The sequence below is a fragment of the Rosa chinensis genome, chromosome 5 (genome assembly GCF_002994745.2).
Source record: "Rosa chinensis cultivar Old Blush chromosome 5, RchiOBHm-V2, whole genome shotgun sequence".
NCBI lineage: Eukaryota > Viridiplantae > Streptophyta > Magnoliopsida > Rosales > Rosaceae > Rosa > Rosa chinensis.
Window position 1 is genome coordinate 33,956,749 of NC_037092.1, and position 24,645 is coordinate 33,981,393.

Genomic DNA, 24,645 nt, shown 5'->3' on the forward strand with positions numbered 1-24,645 from the left:
AAACATGGGTTTGGTTGGGCAGCAGAAACACGATGATGGTGGGTTTGCTCTGATTTGGTGCCCAGAGCATTTTCTAGGTGCCCAAATCAAATTTTTTTTAAGTAATGGAGCATAAGGAAAGTAAAAAAAAAGTTTTGAATGTCCATTGGGGGGCAATAGACGTTTTAAATTGATGTAATCTCCTTTTTTTTTTTTTTCTATAACTAAAGTTTTATTTTACTAATTTTAAGAAGATTAGTTTCTATTCCGGTGACCGAAAGTTCTATTGGGGAGCAATAGACGTCTATTGGGGGGGGGGGGGGTAAATGATAGTCTATTAGGGGCAATCAACATTTCCGGCTACCTCTAAGATCTCCGACAACCTCTTTGGGGACCTCCGGCGAGGTTTTAAGAAAAATTCGTTGGGCGGCGGGCGGTGACCGGATTAAGGTTTAGGAATCCATTTCGTCATTTAAATTTTGGTAATTAATAATGGACCAGTTGTACGAATTATTGTTATTGTGCTTTATTCGTAAGTTGTATGTGAAATCGAATGGTTTTCGTACGTATAATTATTCAAATTTCACGGTTTAGGGGTTGTGTGAAGTTTGACTTTTTATACATTGGGATTCTTCGAAAACTTCATTCACAAAAGTTGTAGAGCGCATCGATACGAGTTCGTGGACATGTGGAACGTGTCAATCGGAGTTTGTATGAGGAAGTTATGGCTCAGAAAAAGTTTCCATTTTGGTATAAATTGAGGATTTCTGAAAATTTTCTCATGATTCCAATTTCCATTTCCAGAAATTCTCCTTCCTCTCTCTTCTCTCTCGACTAATACCTTTAGTATCGAAGAAACACGGCTGACCCGGTCGACCAGACCTGGCTTTTCCGGCGAGCTCCGGTGGTGAAACTTTCCAGATCAACTCGTCTTCACCGTGCGCTCCTCCCTGTGGTATCCTCTACCAGCGATTCTCAACCACGACGACGCTGAAAGGTGGCGGTTTTCAAGTGCAGTTGGACCTGATCAGTTCTCCGATCTCCGATGTCTGCGAAGCTTCAAACTAGGCTTGGAGAACTCGCAGCAGCTTCCTTAGTCGATCCTTGGTGGTTGTTTAGACCGATTCACGTGAAACTTGGTTCAATTCAGATTGAACAATGATTCACGGTTTGCGAGGTAATTTTTGACCCTTTTCACTTCGATTATGCCTTCATGCTAGTTATGAAAGTTGATAAGCATGCTAAGAAGAAGATCTTTGATGTTGGGAGTTTTGTGAAATATTGAGTTTTGGCCGGCAGTGCGCTACTGCCTCTGGCGGCGTTCTGGCCATTTAAGGGACTTTTTTTGGTATTATATATCTTCTACTCATCGATACGAACGTTTTAATATATAATACGCAATTTTTGGAGTTCGTATGAATTTGTTATGATTTTTAAGGTTTCAGAACATTCGATTTATTCGATCCATGAGGATTCGAGCTTCCGATCAACTTGTGGTTTGGACATATCGATCATGGAAGTATTCCAGAGACTTTGGGAGGTCTCGGAAGTGATTTCGCCTCAATTGGCGTTACTTTGAGATTTTAGTTCGATTTGGGGATTCGAACTTTATTTAATCGTGATTTGTTGACTGAATCAAGGCTGTTATTCCTTAGGTGCTTGACAGAGAGCGTTTTGTAAGCAGTCTAGTGATTTGAAGACGCAGCGGGAATTTCGAGGTGAGTAATCTCACAAGGTTCATTTACGAATGGAATTACCTTTATTGTTTCGAGAGTTATTTATTTCACTACAAACTATAGTTGGTATTAGTAGGCATCCCTGAGCAGATGACTAAGTATATATATATATATATATATATATATATATTTATGTGATATATATGTGTTGTTGGATTTTGTTGATTTATGAAAACAATATGCATGAATGATGCTTTTTATTGTTTTGTGTTGTGGCTTTTTGGAAAACAAATGATTGTGGAATTGTTGATTCGATTTGTTTTGAAAAGCATTGAGATTTGTGTAACATTTTGAGGCATTCCTATGCGACTTCTATATTGTTATATTCCGAGGCACTAAAAATTCCGAGGAATGAAGGTCTATGAGCGACCTTAAGCAGCATATCAGGCAATCACGTCTTTAGCCGGACGAGTGGTTACGAATTTATTTAGACTTCTAGTCTGTCTGCCATTGTAATTCTTGGGCTAACGGGGCAAGGTTATATCTAACTCATGAGATTACGTGTTTTTAGGGAACAAGGTGTGAGTTGCTTCCTTATTAACGGTTTTTAAGGGGACAAGGTGCAAATTTTTTTCCTTATTAATGATCTGATAGAAATCAAGGAGTGAGTTACTTTCTATGTTACAATTTGATAGAAATCAAGGAGTGAGTTGCTTTTTATGTTACGTTTTGATAGAAACCAAGGAGTAAGTTGCTTTCTATGTTATGTGCTTTTAAGGAAATCAAAGTGTGAGTTGTTTTCCTTATTTCCAATGTGAGTTGTGTTTATTGTTTTGAGTTACTCATACGAACTTTTAGAAGCTTACGAGGTTTGTTGTGTGGCAACCCGGTGCACTATTCAAAGGTGTAGGGGTTAATCCTACAGGTCAAGATAATCGTGGCTAAAGTTGGGGTAGCGTATATGCAGCTTAATAATAGGAAGCCAATTTTGTGACTTTACCGTTATTTGGACTTCCGTTGTAGTAAGCTCTAATGAGCATTTACGTTTTATTTTGTTGTTGACAATTTAATTCGTAAGCTTGTGTAATATATAACTCTGTAGAGCGAGTGTATATTTATATAGTGGGTTCAGGGCATCAGTATATACTTGGTTTAAAGGGAAAATGATTTCCAGGTATTTTATATGCATGGCTGAACGATCACGCATGTATAATTATGGGATTGTATATCGATTTTTATTTATGTTAAAATTCAAGAGCGTGACATCTTCATCGAATGATGGCTCTACACGTCATCTTGTACAAAATGATAATTCATAACCATTAATTGGATGACTGAATTTAAATTCAATTATAAAACAAAACTCGAAACCCTTATCATCAATTCGTTAGAAACCTGAAAGTTGAATTCACATGGAAATCAGCCTAAACTTTAAAGTTTACATCGACTCAAAAGTTTTAACAACGCAATGTAAAACAACGAAGATCCAACAGTTGGATTTTCATGAATCAAAACTCAAAAAATCTGAAATTAGGAGATTTCGATCAATCCTCATTCGCCAAAAATATGTAACAAAAGTTATACCTACAAGTTCATAATGCTCAGCTCTACCTAACAAGCTAAAACAGAGGTCCATAAGAGGCGGCACATGCCCTCACGCACCATCATTTCAACCCCAAATCGAGGGTCGAGACTTATGCCAAAGCATTTACAACAACAAGCACAACAACATTTCTGACTACAACAAATCCCAATCATAAATGAGGAACCTCGGATTTACATTGGAGGGTTCAGTAATCAGTATTTCAATCATTCAATTCTCCCTGCTTGACGCAAACCAAAATCTGAGGCTGGTGCCTTTGGAACAACGAGAAAGAAACAAGTGAATCGTACGGAACATAATAGTATTATCGTAAAATTTGGTCAGAGTGAAAGAACAATAAATTTTTCCTTCTATATCTTATAAATCGCAACTCACCGACCAATGAACTCTCCAACATAAAACAGGTTTAGGCTTATATTGGATCAGGACCAACTAGTAAAACTTTCCCCAATCACCAATAACGTTCTGATGGGCCTGGAGTGGGATGGCTTTAGTCAGGATAGGGCTAGGTTAATCCTTGTTTAGTGTCATGTTTAGGGTAAGATACCATAGCATGAAAAAAATAATAATAATTAAAAAAAAAAAAAAAAGGTAAAACAAAGCCAACAAACAAGAAAAGAGAACATCGGTTGGCATGTATCACAAAACAGAGACACATTGCCAAGTGCTAACGAGAAATTGATTTCCCTTTTCGCATTCCCTCCCGCAGCTTCGTCAGATCCCTTTCTCTTCTTCAATACAGAAAGAAACACAGCAACTTCAACTCATAGAAATCTGTGTTTGGATCATTAGAAACAGAGACAGACATATAAATGGGGTGCAGAAACAGAGCGCTCACAGAAGACGATGCCGTTTCTTCTTCTTCTTCATTAAGCGAGGCCTTGCTGTTTGCGACCATGTGCATCATTGGTCTCCCAGTCGATGTTCACGTGAAGGACGGCTCTGTCTACTCCGGAATCTTCCACACTGCTTCTGTGGAAAATGAATACGGTGTGTTTTTTTGTTTGAGCTCTGTAGTGGGTTCAATGTGTTTTGGAGAATGGTATGGAATTGTTGCTGGGTTTTTGGTTTTATGTGCAACTGTATCTGGGTTTTCATTTTCTTGAAGGGTTATGGTGATCCTGTTGTTTGGGATCAAATAGTGTCTGATCTGGGTTTAGTTATTGTATTTGTTCTTCTTTCTGGGTTTTCTAAAGAGTTAGTGATCCATTATGTTGAACTAATGGAGGATTTGCATTAAGAACAAGATAAAAATTTTGCAGTTGGAAAACTAGAAAATTGGATCTTTAGGTGTAATTACTGGGTTGCTTTGTGTGTGTGTTGTAGACAAATTTATGAAGAGTGAGAGTCTTAATTGTGGGCTTCTGGTTTGGCAGGCATTGTTTTGAAGAAAGCAAGGATGACTAAAAAGGGAAAATCTGATGCGAATGTATCAAATGGGGAGTTGATAGATACTCTTGTGATTCTTTCTGGTGACCTTGTCCAAGTTGTTACAAAGGTATGCAATTCATGGCATTCCTTCAATCTGCTTCTCACGTTGATTTGAACAATAGTGCGTGATGTAAATGTTGCTCTTTATAAATCATTCAGGGAGTTTTACTTCCAGCTGATGGTGTTACTGGAAATATGTCTGGTGACAGAACTGAAGCTGTTACGGGTACTGTTTCTTCTGATGAGTGTTCAAAGAATGGTGCGAAGAAGTCAAGTGAGTCTGCCATAAATAAGAAGAAGGGTGGAAGGTATTTTCTCAAATTTGGACTTGTATGTACCTATATCTGCATTGAATAGTTTACACTGTGTTGAGTGGAAAACAAGGTCTTTAGATTGCTGATTGGACCGAGCATGTCGTTTCCTCAGTTTTTGCTCAGTAGGGCAACTGATTATACTGGCAGATAGTTTCTGCCACTGCTTGTCTTGCGTAGAAGAATGGGTTCCTTGTTTTAATCTGTTTTTCAGCTATTATTCTTGATTCAGAGTTATGCATTCATATTTTACTCATTTAAGCAGGGTGCTAATGCAAAATGGGAATGACTTTCATGGTGTTACACCCACAAGGGCTGGCAAGGAACATGGAGGGAGGAATATGCCACTGAATCATATTGAGAATGCCTCAGAACTTGAAAAGAGAAGTGATGAGGTAAACTTATCAGAGGTAATCTTTTTGTTTTTAGGCATCATTTTGTTTCTTAAAACTTGATGAACTTAGTTCTACCTAAAGTCAAGTAGTTCACCACATCTCGTTCAAACTTGATATACGGAAAAGACATATGGAAAATAGAAAAGATAAAGAAAATAAAAGAAATGTAAAAGAGGATAGGAAAATAAAATCACGAAATGTAACAGCATTGCAAATTCGAACCTCATGTATTGGTATCAATTGACAAGTAAGCAAAATGAGAGCAGACCTTCTTCTAACAGATTGATAGAGATCTTCCCTTTTTCTACTTAGAAATGCTCTACTGATTAAATTCCTTCTACTCTGGTCAATTTTCCTAAGTAGCTCAAACGTAAAGAATCTTAAAGCACTGGCATAATCTGTCCACCTTGAGGAATGTAAAAGGACTGTTGAGGTAGGAGTTTGACAATAGGTGATATGAAAGCAAATGATCTACCTTTCCCTATCTGCAGTACACATCTTTTGCAGTTTGCACTATCTGATGATAAAATCATTGCGTCATGATTATGGAATATGTATCATTCCCCTCTTGGCAAGGATGCACCTACAAGGATGGAGATTCTAGTACTGTGATTCTTACAACTCTGCGTTGGGATCTAGGATGCAAAGTAGCCTTAGGAATCCAAATGTCAACTTCAGTTTACAATTTTGGAGGATTTTTTGGGTTATTACAATGTTTTTTCGGTCTTTTGTGTTGTTGGAAAAAAAAAAGTAGCTTTTATTTAAAGGAGTCGACGTGGTATTGCTGGAGTATATCTTATGTTTGCATGGAGCGTAGTAATGTTCACTTGTAGATAGGATCTCTTAGGTTTATTATTGTAAAATCTGTTCTTTTTGGTAATGCAGATTAGAGAATCCTCTGGTGCCAGCATGAACAGGAGGTATGAATTCTATTCTTCTTTTTATTTATATCATTTTATAGTTGAGAGTGACACTTTGGGCACCACCCTGGAGCTTTGGCCCCAGCCCTCTGTGCCTTGACTCTGGCATTAGAAGTGCTCACATGTTAATATACCTCCACCAGTGTTCTGTGATGGACTTTTGGCATGTATCTCTTGAGTGAAAATGCCTCTTCGACTTCTCTTGGACATAGGCATATTGATTGTCATCATGTCAGATTGCTTATATCTGTGTGCAACAACTGTCATATGTCATGTTACCATAGGATAATTACGTTTCTATGTACTGTCTTTTTTATTTCATTCTTATCATCAGGATCTTTTTAACTGTTTGGCAGACAGGTGGATGATGGGTCTCAAGGGAAGCAGGATGATTTCAACCAGAAATTAGAGGTTTATAGGAAAGAAAGTGTATGTTAAGAAACTCTTCCAATAGTGCTCTACCACTTTGTGATCTATGCTGTACTCATTTGTGCTAATCGTTTGTGCAGGCTGACAAAGTTCAGGATACAAAGATGACATCCAAGCTCTCCCCTTTCGGAGTATCTTGTGATCCTTCTACTGTAATAGTTCAACAAGACATTCAGTGCTGTGAAAGGACAACTTCAGAATACACTTCTTCCAGTTCAAATGTTGTTTCTTCAGGTTCCTCAACTTTGTTGAATCCAGCTGCTAATGTCTCAAGTCGTAATTCAGAAACAACACCAACTGAAATGATCCCTCATGGTTCAGAGTTAAATAAAAGTGGCAAGGTAAAACTTATTATTGAAATACGGCTTGAGTCAACTTGAGTTCTTCAGTGATTTCACTGATCATCATATTGTCTTCTTAAATGAGAATCAGTTAGTTATCTGTCTTTACCATCTAATTTATGCACCTGGGCACTAATACTAATATAAGAATACCTATGGTAAGATCTTCTGTAATTGCATTATAAGAGACTATAGATTTAGTCGCCTAATACTAAGGAAACCTTACTGCTTGGTGATTCCAATTATTCTAGTATCAATTACTGGGTTATATAAATAACTTTTAGAAGTTGATGTTTTATTTCCTAACTTACATAATCAAGTTGATATATTTTCTTCTGTTTTGGTGTTCTTTTTAGGAATTTAAGCTCAACCCAGGAGCAAAAGTATTCTCGCCATCTTTTACAAAGCCCATAGCAGCCACCTCTCCTGCAGTGCCAACAGTGGCAAGCATGGGTTTTATACCAACCAACTGCCCCGTGGTACCTGGTCCTGCCGTCCAGCCAGAAGTTGGATCGAATCCTTTCGCATCCCGTACATCTGTATCTGTTAAGGTTCTCCCATACAATAATTTCACAACTGGGAATGGTAGCAGTGCTTCTCAATTTTCACAACCTGTACGTATCATAGGCATTACTGAATTCATATTGGTACTATTTAATGATACTGATTCAAGCTTTACTTGTGAGTATTGGAAAGTTCCCTCTGTGTGTGTCACTGTGTGTGTCTGTGTGACTGTGTCCAACACATATGTTTCTGTTAACCAGCCCATTGACCAATGGACAAAAATTCATGCTGGCCAATCATGGGATCATGTGTTACATTTAGTTCTTCCTTCTTAAAGTACATCATCTGATTTGAATATCAGTTGTTGGATTTTGATTCAATGGTTGGTTATTAGGAAACTGATGACTTTTCTGGTTTTATCACTTATCTTATGGTGTTTAGTAAGGCGTTGTTTCCCTGCCAAAAAAAAAAAGTAAGGCTTTCTTTATATACTAGCAGAGTTACTGTCTGCATGATCTTTAGTAGGAGCTAAAGCAGTCAATCCTCGGCCATTAGATCCAAGGCTAAAACGATCTCACTGCTTGGTTTAAAATACTAGTTTTTTGAGTGTTTTAATCTTAGCTATAGAAAGTGATTAACAGCCCAAGATTGAATATATTTTATCTGCTCATCTGTCTGTAACGTATATAATATGTATCTATATATATGTAACATATATGTATGTACTCACAGGTACATACTGTTCATCATATTTGGTGAGTTAGATCAAATCTCATGTGTGTTATATGTAGTCATGATCTTCTACTCACCCTCTTTCAGAAAAATCTATGATGATTATTTGTTAGGTCAAAGATTCACAATCTAATAGATAATATTTGTTTGAAAATTAAGTACTTGATGTGAATACCAATTGTTGGATTTGCTCCCATACAGTTGGTGAGCATGGTTTTTTTCCCTCACCTTGAGTAGGAAACGAAGATTACATATCTAGTGTCTACATACCTTACATCAAGTAGTCTAAACAACATTTGTGTAAAGCATGCAAGTGATATGATTTCTATTATCCGTTGACTGAAATATGGCATGATACTTCTCTTATCAAAATGTATAGTAATATTTGCTATAGAGATCTTGCAAACAAGTTATGATTCATGTTGGGTTTTACTTTCTGCCTATAGATTGTTGGACACATGAGCAGTAGGGCGCAGACAGTTAGGTATGCTGGTCAGTATCCTGTTCAGGCTGGACCGACCTATGTACATCCAAATACTCAAGCTGTAAGTAATTTAAAGGATGTTAAAATCATCTTTATGTCAATTTGATTTCAGTATTTATGACTACTGTTTAACTCCATGTTTCTGATCTCTCTCTCTCTCTGTGTCTCTCTATCTCCCCCTCCAGGTTATGGTAGGACGATTTGGACAGCTTGTCTATGTGCATCCAGTTTCTCAAGTAAGAGATACGTTGGCATAACAAATATTATATGATTGTATGTTGGAAGCAGATAAATAACAAAAGATAGTTTCTTTCATTGCTCAAACTGAAGTATAGCTGATGCTCTTTTGAACAAATAGCTGGATGAATTTTATTGATAGATGGCTAGATGCTTGTGAGGAATAACAGTTTAAGAAATAACATTAATTAATGCATATGATAATTGTATCTTTATTTTTAATTTGTGTTTTTTCTCTTTATTTTTGTTAACCATTTTTCTGACCTCCCTTCCTTTGTATATATTGAAGGATTTGGTTCAGGGTACACCAGCCATCTCACCACTCTCTGCACGTCCTATGTTGACTCCACATCAGGTCCAGTTTCCGAAGCACCAAGGTATGGACCATTCTATTACCTTTATGATGAATCCGGTCCAGCAATTTATGTGTTCGTGTAAAATGTTCATGTTTGGAAAATAGAAATTCCAACTATTTGAATCATCAGAAAAGGAAAAGCCTGAATAACATAATTATTGCTTTCTTTTAGACCTTCTTGTGTCATCTTCATGGATACAATTGTAGCTTTCACAATTTAATTTTCAAATAAAAATAGTAGCTCACCTTCACTTTGGAATCTTTGTCTCCACTTTCTCTCTTTTTACTTTGTTGATTTTAATTCAGGAACTGCAGGCCAAGCATTGCAGCTGTGTGTGCCTCCGCAGTTCATGGCTACTGGACAGCAGCCTTTTCCCATTGCCAAGTCGCATCCGATTTTTGCAACCTCCCTTCCATTCTAATTGTCTCATCCGAGTTCCAGATTCTAATGATATCTTCCCCAAGTTTGGTGAACAAGTTTTCTCACTCATGACCTCAGCTGGCATTTAATTACAGTATATATTTATCATATTAATACAAAGTTTTGGCCTTGAGTTTTTTTGCTGGACAAAAGTCCATTCAGGTTATTCTCTATACATAGAACTCTAGAGAACTTTTACACAAGGGAACCTGTCAAACCTGATTAGGGGGATGAAGCTTCATTCAATTTTTTTTGTTTGAAAAATGTGGGGATTGTTTTTTTATAGAAAACCGAAAACGGTTGAATAATTTTGAGAAGAGAGCAACATGTAAAGTACTCGAAAAAAACAGATGGACTGATTCTGTTGATTCTAAATTTCATAATCCCTAATGTTTATATCTTCTGATTTGTTGGAAGTTTTGCCATTGTGCAGTGGATGGTTCGTTTATAAATTTTAATGAACCCTTGATATGAGATGAACAGTATCTTTATGTTTTTGTTATTTGTTTGCATACTTACTTCAGCTCTATGAAAAGATTTGAATAAATATTTTTCTGGGCTAATTGCATTTTATGTCCTTTATCTTTACACATTAAATTAGTTCTGTCCTTGCATTTTTAATTTCATTACATATGCCTTCGTGTGTAAAGGCCGGGAGTTGGGAGGTATAATAAAGTAAATCCTTTGTTTTTTAAGAGATTGCTCTGTAATACAGAGTCTGTATAAAGGGTAACTAGTATCAAACCAAGAACGTTTCTCATGCAGCTCTCATAAGTTGTAAAACATTCCAGTCACATGAGCAGCATGTTACCACTTCTTATGAGTGTCATGCTAGAAACTCTGCGACCTAGGTTGAAGGATTTCATCGGCTAGGTAAAACTGTGTTGTTTCGGGACAGCTCAACGCAACAAGCAGCTTTAACTTTTAGCTTATGAAAATTGTTTTTTTTTTACCGACTTTTTTAAGCTGCTGTCAAATTGTGTAAATTTTATAATCAACTGCTTTTGAAAAGAATCTGGATATGTTGTAAGTTGTAACATTATGAACCAGAATGAGACCCCTATTGCAAAAAGACATTGTATCAAAGTTCGAACATATTGTTTATGGTAACACCAATAGTAATCAGGTCTAATTATTTCACTCACATTTGCTCATGCTTGTGATACGACTAACATCCACACGAAAAATAAGGTAAAGTTGATTAACTCGGTACAAGTTCTTCCAAAATTAGGATATGGAAGTGGAAGGTAGTACCATCATTCTTTTTTTTTTTTTTTAACAGAAGGTAGTATTATCATTTCAATAAAAAAGAAAAAAAAATTAAAGCAGCAATCAAATCAAGCACGGATGCTGTATCAGTTGCACAGATCATGAAAAAAAAACAAAAATACATTTATTAGTCAAATAAAACTACAACAGGGTAAAATTAAAATCTTCTCAGTCCTACATAAGAGAACAGTACTTAAATGAACTTTCCCAGCATCCTTCATCATTTAAAAAAGAAAAAAATTTAAATTCCTAATACACAATTGGCTGATCATGCTAAGACCTGATGTCCAACAAGGAGGCACGTATACATAACATTCGTTCAAGATGCCTGTGAAGGTGTGCTTGAATGATCATTTTGTCCATCTCCGAACAGTTTCTCAGTTTGGTCCTTCATCCTCTCCTTCATGCTTTCCTGCAAAACCTTAATGAGGTGGTGGAAATCAGTGGCTATGTCCTGATTCCTGAATATCATTCTGTTATAACTAGATGTTTATTGATATTCTGTTATAAACAAAGTCCTTACCTGCAATAGCTCGGACATTTTGCCATTTCTGCCATCCTCCATTGGTTTGGAAGCAGATGCAGGATGGTCTTTATGCTCTACTGCTTGCAGGGGCTCGACTAAGGGTTGAGTAGCCAAGTTACTAGCCTCTACGTGACTCTCAGTTGATTCTGAGGGCACATTCTCAGGCAATGTCATTTGCTTGGCTTCTGTCTTACGCAGCTCCTCTACAGAGGGTGGATCAGTAGGACCATTCTCATTTATTTTAGCATCATATATTACCTGATGGCCGGTGTGAGGTTGGGACCCGAGCATTTGATTTTGAACTGCTGACGCCTGGTCGTTGGGAATTGAACACCCATTCGATGGAGCAGCTGATACAACCTGTTTCCCTTTTGAGGTTGCTACGGTTGCAGCCTGGGTTGCAACGGGATTCGATTCACTGGTGAGTGCCGGGCCATTTGATACCTTGCAAGGTTCGAGCACAACAGGCATCAAGTTGCCTCTGGACGTTACTCGATTAACATTTTGTGCAGCCACCGGAGCCACATGATTAACGGGGTGGGAAGCATCTCTTGAATGAGGTTTATGGCCATGAACAGAAGAATGGTTCTCAACTGGGAGGGCAATTTCATGCCGTTGGATCATTTCAACATCTGGAGCCACATCATTTTCTGGAACAACAGGAGCGTAATGTCCAGGCTTGAAGACAACACCCCTCAAAGTGGTACCAGTATTACCAACCCTAACTCTGAGAAGGTAGCCGGCGTCAAATGATGCTTCAACAACACCAGAAACAACCATTCCCACCATGTTATCAGTTGTACTTGTACCATTAGTTGGTGCTGCTTGTTGGGCCTGGTTTCCGTTGCTCCTTACAAATCCAGGAGGGGGAACAGCAGCATTCTCTCCCAAGTTCAGGTTCTGATACCTGGGCACAGGAGAAGCATTCTCTTGAGGATCAAGTCTTGGATATTTCCGTGGGCGTCCACGTTTACGCTTCACAGGGATGTTTGATAAGGCATCAGCAATGTTTTCTTGATCTCCTTGCATCTTTGGTGCTTTTGTCTAATCTTGCTCTCCCCACAAATTCTTGTATTTCCCCTCTCTGCAACAAGTAGTGAGCCTGAATGAGAAATTGATACCAAAACTTAAATTACCTGCCAGACATCTGGGCTTTAATAGTAAGACTTAGCAATAATGCTGTGCGGAAACCCCTTAACTGCATATATTTCTAATTTGGTTTTGGTTATAAGAAATTCAATGACAAGATTCTATAGATGTTTTTAGTTTCCTTGTAAACATTGTATCTGCAATAGAAGAAGTCCAACACATACACACTAAAGCTTTTTGCATACACAAGTGCAGTCCTTCACACACACAAGAGCAAGTGCAGAAAGTCTAGGTTCTTAATAACCCTAGAACCCCTTTGCCTTTTTTAATTTTTAATTTTTTGGGAAATTAACTTTTCTACCCATGGATTCCTATTGTGATTCCAAATGTTGGTAAACATCTTAATAGGAGTGACTCTTCTCCACTCCAATTCCACCTCCTTCTCTGTCCCATCCCTTCTTAACCCCATTCAAGTTTAGTCAACACAAATTACCAGCCCGTTACCAAAAGCTAAAGATTTTTACCCTATCAAACAATATCAAAAATAAATAAACACTAAAACGAAAAGCGGATAAAGATCTATATTTTTCACCATAAAGGTGGCAATGTACCCATACATGTGTAGTCTGAAGATGCAAAAATTACAAATTTACAACACCAGCAAATTTATATAACTTTTGCACTGCAATACTAAAAATATAGTAAATTTCCAAGAAAAAAAGTAACAAAGTAGTACTGGCCTATAATGAATAAATGAACCTTAAATACATAATAACAGTGACAATGATTATGATTAAAAACAGTCAGATGAACTAAAAGTCTAAAACATTAAAGTACATTTAAAATAATCAACTTTATTTAATGAGACACCTGAATCAACAAACAAATTAAAACCCAGCTCCGAAACTAAACCATTAACCCAAAATTCCCTAATCAACATATTTACTTGCAAGAAAATAACCTGAGATTATATAGGATAAACCATGTAGTCAGTAAAATAAAATTAAGAAGCTTATAAATAGGAGCCAATAAACCATAATTCCCTCATTTCACCTAACAAATCATAATTCCCGATTAGTTTCTTCTCAACATATCAGTTCGAAAAAAAAAAAACACAGATAAAAAAAAAAATCAATTTTTACTCTGCAAAGCAAGGTAAATTTTCAAACTTCGATCGAGGAAAGGGAAGTAAAGTCGATTTAAGATTAGGGTTTCGATCCAGTAAAACTCTAAGATGGAAGAGAAGTACAGTTACAGTAAACAAATACAAATATACAAAGAGCAAAAAGTGAGTTGAGAAACTGGGAAAGAGAGGTACCTTACTGCTTGTGGGATACGATGTCGTTCTGGAAATGAACAAAAATGGGTTTGATTGATTCTGGAAAATATTTTGGGGGGGTGTTTTTTTTTTTTGTAGTGTCTGGGGCGGAATGGGCGAAGTGGGGAAGATAGCAGGGTCTGGTTTTGTGGGCATTTAAATAGGTGCGGAATCAGAAAGAGCAAAAATGAGGAGATAAAACGTGGTGTCACTCCTGGTGCGGGCAGATGGCACGACATAAGTGGAGTTTGTCACGAGTCTTACAAGGCATGTAGGATTTACTGTCGGTTGACATAGTTTCATTCTAAGTCGTTTAAGACTTCAGTACGACTCAATCAAATGTGTACGAAGCAACGACTAAGCAAAATTTAATTGGACAAAAGACATATTAAAGATAGACATGTAAAAGGATCAAATTTGGAGCGGATCGATCTAAATCTGAATCTGTTTAGTAACACTAAAAATTAGTAAATTATCACTACCTACACTTTTGTTTTTTTAATTCCCATGTGCTAGTGTGCAAGGCCCATGTGCAAGGTATTATCCCTTGCAGTCAGATTCATTCCCTTTTTGAATTATTTCTACTGACAAGTAAATTACGAAACTGCGCTTGTGGTTTGAATAATGTGAATTAACATGGCTGAATGTCAGTAGCATTATGAAGAAAGAATATCTCTACATTCCATCTTTGTTTTTCTTAGAAACAACTAATTTATTTAATAATTCTAAAAACTATTTGTACATATTACAATATGAAACTTGAACACTATCATTTATCTCTGGCTTTGCTGCTTCCACATACAAGCAATAATGTACAGATCCCCAGTAGTATATCACCCCCAGTAGTATACTAGCCCCAATAGTATACTGACCCTCAATAGTGTACTGATCCCCAGTAGTATACTGGCCCCCAGTAGTATACTAGCCTGGCCTTCTCGCGTTTGCTCACTTCAACATTGTTTTCATTAGCTCTATCCTGCAAGTCAACCGACAACACAGAGCATAAGGGATGATAAAGTGTGCCCAAAAATGCTTTGGCGATTACAACTCTAATCCTTTCTCTTCAATAATCATAGCATTCAAACACATAAGAACTATCACTAAACATGGAGCCTAATCCTTATAGTTTCTTCCATTTCTTTCTGAGTCAAAAATTGGAAAAGAAAAATAAAAAAGAAGTAGATGATACAAGCAGCAAATTTTGCAATTAATCCATGAACTTGCAAGAACACAGAAGCAAAAAAAGCAACAATTTTTTTGTCAAACTAACATTACACAACACCACCAATCCAATAAGAAAGTACCATAAACACAAAACTAAAGGAAAGTACCATAAACACAAAACTAAAGCTACTGACCTTCAAACGAAATGTTGCTGAGTCCTGTAGAAATAACAAAAAAATTAAGATCCAATAAGAAAGTACCAGAAACACAAAACTAAAGCTACTGACCTGCAATACAAAACTGATAATCAGACTATAGCTACTGACCTGCAAATGAAATGTTGCTGAGTCTTGTAGAAATAACAAACAAATTAAGATAAGTACAGCTCCACCAAATTGCAAAAGCCTCATAATTTCTCAACCAAAATTTCTCAGCTAAAGCTACTAAGCATAATCGAATTTTGACAGTGTTGAATGCATAATCAGACTATAGCTACTGACCTTCAAGACTATAGTTACTGACCTGCCAGTGTCGACCCCTTGCTTCGCCGCCGGGGTCGCTTGCTTGGTTCTCCTCCGGGATTGCGCCCTTGCTTCGCCGCCAGGGTCACCCCCTTGCTTCTCCGCCTGGGTCTCGCGCTTGGTTCGCCTTCCAGGTTGAGCGCTTGGTTCTCCGCCGAGTTCACGCGCTTGGTCATTCACCGCCGAGGTCGTTCCCTTGGTTCGCAGCCGGGTTGGCGCGCTTGGTTCGCCGCCGGGTTGCGTCCTTGCTTTGCAGCCGGGTTGCGCACTTGCTTTGCCGCCGAGTCGAGCCCTTGTTTCGCCAGAGCCCTAGATGTTTTGATTTTCAGACGGTTTAGATTTTGGGGTCGCTTTGATTTTGGGATAAATGGTTTATATTAGTCAGTGGCATGTTTCGTAAATTTCTTAATATTTGAGTGTTCTTTCTTTATGATGGGCTAATGGTTATTGACCGCACGGGCTCCATGTTTTGGAGTCTGTTATTGATAAATAATAGTGTCATATTGTAGTTATTGGTCATTAACTCTAAAAATTTCAACCCACCTGGTCTGTTAACCTGGTGGATCGTTGATAGCTCAATCTAAATCCATATCCGCCGGATTAACAGATACTCAATCCTTTAATCTAATTTTATAATAATAAATATTTTTAAATTTTGATAATAATATTAAATATGAGAAAGTTTTAAGAATGGTACATGAGCTATCCTCCATTGAGAATTAAGGTTAATATATTTTCAGATCTATAACATAAGTACATGGACAATTTAACACTACCCATTTTTGATACATTCCGTTAACTACCTTGTTACAACCCATGCCATTATCAAATAAATGAACGGTACAATTGTATTTTTGCAGTTTGGAGTCAAACTCTTTCATCTCCCTCGCAGCCCAACACGTAGCCATCTCCGATAGCGAGCTCACCACCAAGCTCATCCCCAACAGAATCGAACAAGAAACAAGCCCCAATCATGACCAGATCAAATCCTTGGTGTATTACGCCCTGTATCCAAATTTACTTGTTTACTGATCATTTGGATGGTAAACGATGATTATCTTTACTTTTTACCTTCGTTTAAGACTTTTTTGGGGTTTCAAAAATTTACTTTTTGTTCGGCTCAGTTTTTGATGAAATTTTCTTCTAGGAAGTTGTAGAGCACGTTAAACCGAGTTTGTGGACATGCGGCATGTTAAAATTGTAACGAAGGAGTTATAAAGGTTAAAACTCAGAGGCACTTTTGTAATTTTGGGAAATTTATTTAAGCATATTTAGGTGTTTCCAGAAGGAGAAACTTACTATTTTGGTGACTTCTATTTCATGAGAAATCGAAGAGAGAGAGAACCCAGAAAACCCCAAATCAGCATTGATCCTTCTCGGCCTTGCTAGCGCCGATTTCGGCCACTTCTGGCCATGAAATCAGTCTCATCTGAACCGCCTTGTCTTTCTCTTCCTCTCTGTGGCAGCGGCACATGACAATTTTGGTTGTGGAAGGCCCAGCAAGCACAAACTTTGGCCTACCAATTTTGGGATTTCCGGTCAATTCTCAATTTTCTGGCCACCTTCGGCCGCGCCACCACCCACATCTTGAAGCTCTCTTCTTCGTGGTTCAAACCCACCCAGTTACCAGCTCCAATTCGATTGGAGGAAGGAGAATTGAAGATCGAAATAAAAACTAGGGATTTCATGTTTTCAAGGTAAATTCCTACTTGTAGACTTGAAATTGATCAATGTTGTAGTTGAGAAAGTTGTTGGGGATGTTGTAAGGAACATTTTTATGTAGGTTTGGTGACCCAATTTGGGGTCGGAGGTGGCGACGCGTGGGGGCGCGTCCGGCCACTTCAGACCTTCTGTTTTGGTTCGTTAGGTCGAGCGTAGCATTACAAACATGTTGATAACAACTTTGTTTCATTTGGTGCACGTTTTGAAAATGATCGGAATTTTTGAAGTTTCAGAAATTCAGGTTTTGATTTGGGAAGATCCGACTGTTGGATCGACCCCAATTTTCGATAGGTTGTTATAGCTATTCAATCGACGTAACCCATGTAGTTTGAACTCGTTTTGACATAAATTCAAGTTTTCAATGAATTAAAATTTTAGGGTTTCGAATTTTAGTATCATCAATTTATCCTCAATTATTGAAAACAGTTAATGATAATATCAATTTGTTCAGGACGACGTGTAGATCGAGTTTGAGGAGTAAATTATCGGTTGGACATCATAGCACAAATCTGTGAGTGGACATTTGATTGTAAAATAAATTATGCATTTAGTACTACTTTCGAGCATTTATTTATGATTTTATGGCTTATTGAGATATTGAGTGTTATGAGTTTTGATTTATCGAGTATTTGATTTATGGTTTCGATGATTTACTGATGATTATGTTTGAGTATGAATATTTTATCAAGATTTCATGATTTATGATTTTGAAGAGTTATTTATGATTTTTCGGCAATGACTTTATTTTGAGTTATGGAGGATTTTCAGAGTTTGAGCCGAGAGCGATGGATTGAAATACACCAAATAATTTCAGTTAGAATCTTACCAGGAATGATGGATTCAAAGGGGCTCGAATGATCACTAAACTCATATTTTTCTTCTATGTCTCCATTGCAAATCAGATGTAATTTTTTTTTCAAAGATGGTTCTAAAGTTGCTTGTTCTACCATAATTAAACTTCAAAGCATCACGTTAGAGAGATAAAATGACTATGCTAGAGAAGTTTTTTATGGAAAAGAAAAGAGAATCGTAAAGAGTTTTGTTGAAGTTCTCTATGTCTACAGGAAAATAAGAGTTTAGGATTTGAAGATGATTAACTTGCCAAATAGAAAAAAGAAAAAAGAAAAAAATTTAGGGAGGGTAGTTAGGGTAATTTGTAAAAAAAAAATTAAACTAAAGTAATAGATAAATAGAAGGAGTGTGTGAATAGAGAAAATAATGTGCGAAGGCACCACCATTTGTTTTAAACTTTCTTAATTTATTACACATTTCAAATCCTAAATAGATGCAATTACCAAACAATAAAATTGCAATTAATGGAATTTTCTAAAGATTCCATCATTTATAAATTTCTACGAATTTTATACTTTTCTCATCCAAAAGCACCGTAATTGTAAAACTTTTCATGTTTAAAAATTTGAGTTGTTATTGTGAAAACAATTAAATTAAGAGAAAAATAAATATAAACGCAAAAAACCAAGCTTGTTAGGAAAAATACGTGGGTGAGTTTTTTCTTCTCCTAATCTACTCCTAATTTACATAATTGAACCTTCTTTATATGGTATATATCTATAATTAAGATTTTTCTCGTTTTTTAACTTGACTATTTTGCCCTTTTGATTAAATAGGATGTAATCTAAACAAAATTTTCCTTAATTACAGCTGGATGTTTACTATTTTTTTAATTTGAATTATGATTACAAATTTGAAATTAATTTATTACAATCAATTTAATCCTTGATTTTTCCTTATGTAAAACGACTAATTGCAATTTATTTCTTCCTTTCTTATGTGAGCTACATGTTTGCTTTTGTTCTTGTTAGTAAATATGTGTGTTTCTCATCAGAGTGTGTTATATTCGTTACTAGGAATAGTTGCCCGTGCTTTGCTGCGGGAGTTAAGATTGTTAGTGAATTGTTTACGAAAGTAAGTAGTTGTATACAAAAGAATTTGTTAATATGATACCAAGGAAACTGAAATTGAATACAGTCGATATGAAACTGAAAATGAAGGAGAAAAATGTAAAGGAAATTGAAATTGATTGATTGAGATCTGCAAACTCATGTTAGTTCCTCAGTTCAAGAAGATGCAGTGAAAGATCAAAATCGAACATTGTACGATAAGCATTGGTCGTAAAAGGATTACCGCTTTAAGAGCTTCCTGGTCCCAAAACATTTCGTGTTCAATTTTTCATAATTTTTCTGCAGCTCTTAATGCAATGGAACTATGAAGTCAAAAACTGAATCTCAAAGTACAGAAGAAATATAATACCTGCAGAAGTTTGAGATCTTCTTTAGAAGCTAATTGTGACAAAAATTTTAATCAAAACTATGAAGCATAGTAATAAAGAAAACAGTGACATATAGAGGGAGAATTGTTACATTATATTCATTTGATAAAAGAGTACATGTACATTCTACATTTGTTACACAATTGATTTCCTTTGAAGTCATCCAAAAATTGCTTGATGCACAATAACGTTAGGCATTTCAGCTGCAACTTTACAAAAAAGCTAGCTGCATAGTCAGATTAGCTATTATAGTTGCAGATTTACAAAAAGATTGTTGCTGCAATCTTGTGAGATTGTGGAGCTTGTTCAAAAACAGTGGTGGTTCCAACTGTACTTGTGATTGCAGCTGCACAAAATCGATTACTTCATCAAAACACTGTACACCACAGTTATCCTGCATTAAACAGTCTTTTTGTTTTCAGCTGATGACGATGTGGTTTCATCTTCCTCTGCTTCTCTCTCACTGCCGAGTAAATAAAATATAGTACTTATTTAAATACTGATAAGAATTGATTCATTAAAATGAATTATATAGTACATGTATTATAACGTCCTTTTTTAAAGATAAGAGAATTGTAATATTCAACCAAAATGAATGTGATAAAAATTAGAATGGTATTTTCCAAATAACCAAAATTTAAAAAAAAATTAAAAAGAGAGAAAATATTCAGATCAGTACTACTTACCTTCTAGATTTCTTGTCTGGTTCAGATATGAATAATCCTCTTTTACTTGTCTCAGCAACTCTCTTTCTTTGAAAAGGAACAGGATCTGGAGTCATAGTTGCTGGGTCGTTTTCAAAAGGTGGTACAGAGGATTCCATATGTGGGAAGACTGCTTTGATTAATAGCTCACTATCTTCCGTTATCTTGAGCTGAAAAAGAATTTTTAGCCTCTTGTTTTCTCCATCTCCTCTGGTAATGTTGCTTCTGTTGGGTAGGATCTTTTGCTGACCAAATCTTTGCAATTACTTCCAAACAGTTTCTCTGCTTATTTTCCCATTATGATAACCGTTGCCTCATTTTGACCATCTGTGATAGTCATGTAGACTCTGAAACTATATATAAAGAAGAGACTTTAGTGTTGTTATTTTGTTTTGTCACATAATATAAAATTTGTCCTCAATATAATTTTTTACAGTGTTTACCAAGAATTTCTTGCTTCCCATGATGTGAGCAGCCAAGTTGATTGTCATGTTCTTGTTCTCTTAATTCTCGATAACAGCGAGGCTTTATACCACCAACCGTCGTGTGTTGCAAATCTGGAAATTGAAGCATTGCAATACACCATTTGTTCCTGTAATTGAAAATTAAAAAGGGGTATAAATTATAAAAATGTCAAAGACTTACAATTTATAAATTAGGGCCAAAGTAGCATAATGAATCTATAATTTACAAAGTAAAACAATTTACGGAATAAATTATTTAAATTTCAAATACTTACAATTTATAATGTGTAGTTGGAAACAAAAATTGGATTTTATACCTTGTATGACAATGGATCCAATATGTTCAATCGAGTCACTGTTTTCATATTGGTTTCCTAGATTTCTTCTGATGTTGGTTGTTTGAATGGTGTTGGAAGTATTTGCACTCTATCAACCAGTTTTGAGAACCTACAAATTTATAGGCATGTGATGAAACTGTTGATATTTTTTTCTTTCCTTTTTTGTAAAATGATGGTTTTCTTATAATGAAGGAACTTACTGAAGCCTGTGCTTGTTTGTTTCTGGGATCTTTGGATTGATGAAAATACAGGTGTTGCTTGTATTTGATGGGGCAGGTTTGTCTGCTAGTTACAAAAATAATTAGTTATATATAGTTGTTAGTCATGTTGAAATAATTGATGAATTTTTGAAGGACACTTACTCAAGTACTCTTTGATTTTTAAACTGGTTAATGCCATCAGCACTGGTGGAGAAGCTTTTCTAATTGTTTCCATGTCGACTTGTCTAGCAGTGTTGCCCCAGAGTGTAATTCTCAAGTCCTCTCTTCTGCATTTTATGTTTAGGAAGTTAGTTTTAAATCTCAATTGGATCATATATTGTACTTAAATGTTTAAAGTGTGTAAAAAGTTTACCTTAAGTTCTGCAAATGGATTTCACATTTTGACTCTTGTCTTTCACATTTTGACTCTCTATCCTTGACAGTTCACAGTTGTCTCATGTGGTGGTACAATCGACTTCAAACAGCCATACACATCTTGCATTTAACAAAAATAAAAAAATAATAAAAAGTGATTAATCAAAGTTATAAGGTAAAGCATAATGAGGAAGCATTGTTTATTTACAATGTGTACATTTACCTGTTAGAATTGTATGATCATTCATGCGTGCTTCGAGTTGATCAAATTCTACTAAATAGAATCGATGCTCTGGAATTTTTGGGCAGTTTCCTTCAACTGCTTCAAAGACAGTCAGTGCATTGAAACGGACTTGACTCCGATGATCAAGAATCTTGTAGTTTTCCTGGTTTTTTCGTGTAAAGAAATTGTGAATGTCATAAACCTTGCCTTGTTGTATTTTTTTTGTGAACTAAAGGGTAGTCAGATTCACTGATAATTGCATGAATAATTGAATAGCGTCACCCTGCATTTCATAAGAGAAAAATATGTATAAGTGTGCAAATAATTGGACTGATAATTAATTGTTTGTGAGAAAATTACCTTTTCATCAATCAAGACAGAGTGGAGACCATCATTCTTGTTAGTATTATATTGCTTTGCTCTCCACACTCTCGATATACGAACTCTGATCTTGTATTCTGATTTTTAAGGTTCCATTTCATGAATGAAGACATCCATTTTGTTCTCGCAGCTGCAAGTAATAGCATATATTATTTTTAGATAATAATTTTAAAAAATTGTTTTCATAGACTACATATAACTTCATTTTGTTTGGTTTCAATTGTAGAAGCTTCATTCGATGAATGAGAAAATGTTTGTTTGAAAATCTCAAAATGAGTAATGAATAATTGAAAATAAGCTGTTTTGTCACAAAAAGAATTCCTTTTTCTTTTTCTTTCTTCAGCATCAGCCTCTATGCACAACTATATATTGAAGACCAAGTTATGATCATAAATTTCGATTGAAAGAAATGTGCTAAAGCCTTGGCAAGTATTTGATGACAAAATTCTGTGGGAATTAAACACACAGTTGGATTTGCTTTGATGAAAAACTGAGGCATAAGAATGTCAATGTGAAATAGGATTATAAAGCAAACGCAATAGCAAATCAAGGAAGCAATTAAGAGCAGTTTTCTGAAAATGAATGGTTTTTAACAATTGAACATAAGCAATGCTGCTATATTTTTTTAACATACCCATAGTCTTTGAAATTATGTTTCATTAAAGTTGATAAAACTCCTTAAAAGTTAAAACTATTAGATGCACAGAACCACTATCATGATCTAAAGGCTTAAACTGAAAATTCAAATTCAAGGATCAACATACAATAGAACACCCAGAAAGATGACCTTATAAAGGAAACATTTGGTATACAACGCAACACCAGTCAATATTAATCAAACACTGCAAATAACAAAAGGGTAGTTTGAAATTGATTGATTTTGAAAGAGAGAATCAGATCAGTGGTAGTGGAAAACGAAAAGAAGTTGATGACATTTGATCAAATAGAAAGTGAAACTTGACCGAGTACCTGTTTGGATTCATGTTGACGTCAGAGAGGTTGCAACAACGCAGCAGCGGAGGTCAGTCTTCATCGATGCTTCCCGAAAGTAGGCGTTGGTTCTTTAGATTATACTTGTAGCAGATCACCAACTGAAGACACAATTATCCTGAAGTCAAACACAATGCAAAATTCCTATAGCAAAAGAGAAACCCAACCACTAATGAAGACAAACCCATGCATAAATCTCAATTAGAGCACAAAACCCCTCACCGATTGGTCTAGCACGATTATTCAAAACCCAGCGACACCAAAACCTGATCAAGCCCCTTCAGATGCGCAGAGCCGAGCTAAGAACGAAGAGAGAGAGAGAGGAAACAGATCGCGTTTATCACCCTCAACACCTTTTATATCTAGGTCAAACAGAATACCGTAATTAAGCAAAGAATGGAGGGCAAAATGGTCATTTCACATTTCTGGCTCTGCTCAGCCGGCACTGTTACTAAGCCGATGAACAGTTAACTGAGAATTAGTATATAGTAAATATGTAGATATTTATCTTTTTGGACGTGATTAGATATTCTTTCACTAATGTTGCACCTAAACTCTAGGTGAGAGTACTCTTTAGTACTCTAGGTGAGAGTACTCTTTAGTCATTCATGGACTTGTAAAACCTATTGAGAAAAGAAAAAAAAAGGCCAACAATGTTGAAACTCATGTTCATTAGTATAAACCTTAAAAAAAAAAAAATAATAACAAAAATAACAAATACCTATTAAGAAGGAATTAACCTACACTAAATCAGATATGCATTCCTATTTAGATACCTGTAATTTAGGTATCTACCTAACAATTGAATATTATAAATAACCTCCTATCTAGCATAAATCTTAAACCGAACCACAAATCACAAATACCTATTGAGGTATGCATGCCTATTCAGATTCCTATAATTTGGGTATCTATCTAACAATTGGATATTATAAATAACCTCATACAGCTTAAATCAATGTCTGATTTGTTATGGGAGATGTGTGTGGACGTCAGTTTCATCTATGATACATTTGGGGCTTGTGGCATCTTTTGTAATTGTTAATAAAAACACGTTTTATTTTATTCTAGTTGCTAGGTTTTTTATTTTGAGATGAACCTAATTAATAGGTTTGAGTGTATTTAAAAGAATCATATGGATAGGTTTAATTAATATGTGATTAGGAAAATAATAAGATTCTCCCAAAAATACAGGTATGAGAGAAAAAGAAAGAAATAAGTATGTGTTTGAAACAAGATATCCATGGAAGAAG

The 24,645-nt window shown here is 36.0% G+C and overlaps 2 protein-coding genes and 1 long non-coding RNA gene across 7 annotated transcripts; 1 reads left to right on the top strand and 2 right to left on the bottom strand.

The window, feature by feature from the left end:
- The first annotated feature begins 3,892 nt into the window (after positions 1–3,892).
- LOC112201530 lies at positions 3,893–10,320 on the top strand. 3 transcript variants are annotated; one of them, XM_024342428.2, is made up of 12 exons: positions 3,893–4,248; positions 4,635–4,756; positions 4,849–4,997; positions 5,266–5,410; positions 6,281–6,315; positions 6,672–6,744; positions 6,825–7,085; positions 7,442–7,699; positions 8,768–8,866; positions 8,991–9,041; positions 9,332–9,419; positions 9,704–10,320. In XM_024342428.2, the coding sequence occupies exons 1-12, from the start codon at positions 4,071–4,073 to the stop codon at positions 9,817–9,819; spliced, it is 1,575 nt and encodes a 524-aa protein (XP_024198196.1). In that variant the 5' UTR covers positions 3,893–4,070; the 3' UTR covers positions 9,820–10,320. The 3 variants fall into 3 exon arrangements, with proteins under 3 accessions (XP_024198196.1, XP_024198197.1, XP_024198198.1); XM_024342429.2 differs by having other exon boundaries at positions 9,713–10,320; XM_024342430.2 differs by having other exon boundaries at positions 5,266–5,395.
- Positions 10,321–11,192: 872 nt separating this feature from the next.
- LOC112167400 lies at positions 11,193–14,176 on the bottom strand. Of its 3 annotated transcripts, none has more exons than XM_024304417.2 (3): positions 14,021–14,176; positions 11,611–12,697; positions 11,193–11,499 (listed from the first exon to the last, which is right to left on the bottom strand). In XM_024304417.2, the coding sequence occupies exons 2-3, from the start codon at positions 12,640–12,642 to the stop codon at positions 11,407–11,409; spliced, it is 1,125 nt and encodes a 374-aa protein (XP_024160185.1). In that variant the 5' UTR covers positions 12,643–12,697; positions 14,021–14,176; the 3' UTR covers positions 11,193–11,406. The 3 variants fall into 3 exon arrangements, with proteins under 3 accessions (XP_024160185.1, XP_024160184.1, XP_024160183.1); XM_024304416.2 differs by having other exon boundaries at positions 11,193–11,508; positions 11,611–12,715; positions 14,021–14,168; XM_024304415.2 differs by having other exon boundaries at positions 11,194–11,508.
- A 5,589-nt stretch (positions 14,177–19,765) lies between these two features.
- Positions 19,766–23,713, bottom strand: LOC112166820. The gene is made up of 11 exons (XR_005800374.1): positions 23,615–23,713; positions 23,372–23,493; positions 22,382–22,532; positions 22,022–22,304; positions 21,797–21,918; positions 21,586–21,710; positions 21,424–21,505; positions 21,203–21,332; positions 20,865–21,013; positions 20,404–20,774; positions 19,766–20,180 (listed from the first exon to the last, which is right to left on the bottom strand). It is a non-coding gene; the product is annotated as an uncharacterized LOC112166820 (long non-coding RNA).
- Positions 23,714–24,645: the final 932 nt, after the last annotated feature.

Coding starts and splice junctions, on each gene's coding strand:
- LOC112201530 (XM_024342428.2), top strand. CDS start 4,071: ATGGGGTGCAGAAACAGAGCGCTCACAGAAGACGATGCCGTTTCTTCT. Junction 4,757..4,848: donor TTGTCCAAGTTGTTACAAAG/GTATGCAATTCA, acceptor TAAATCATTCAG/GGAGTTTTACTTCCAGCTGA. Junction 9,420..9,703: donor CCAGTTTCCGAAGCACCAAG/GTATGGACCATT, acceptor ATTTTAATTCAG/GAACTGCAGGCCAAGCATTG.
- LOC112167400 (XM_024304416.2), bottom strand. CDS start 12,642: ATGCAAGGAGATCAAGAAAACATTGCTGATGCCTTATCAAACATCCCT. Junction 11,509..11,610: donor AAATGTCCGAGCTATTGCAG/GTAAGGACTTTG, acceptor CACCTCATTAAG/GTTTTGCAGGAAAGCATGAA.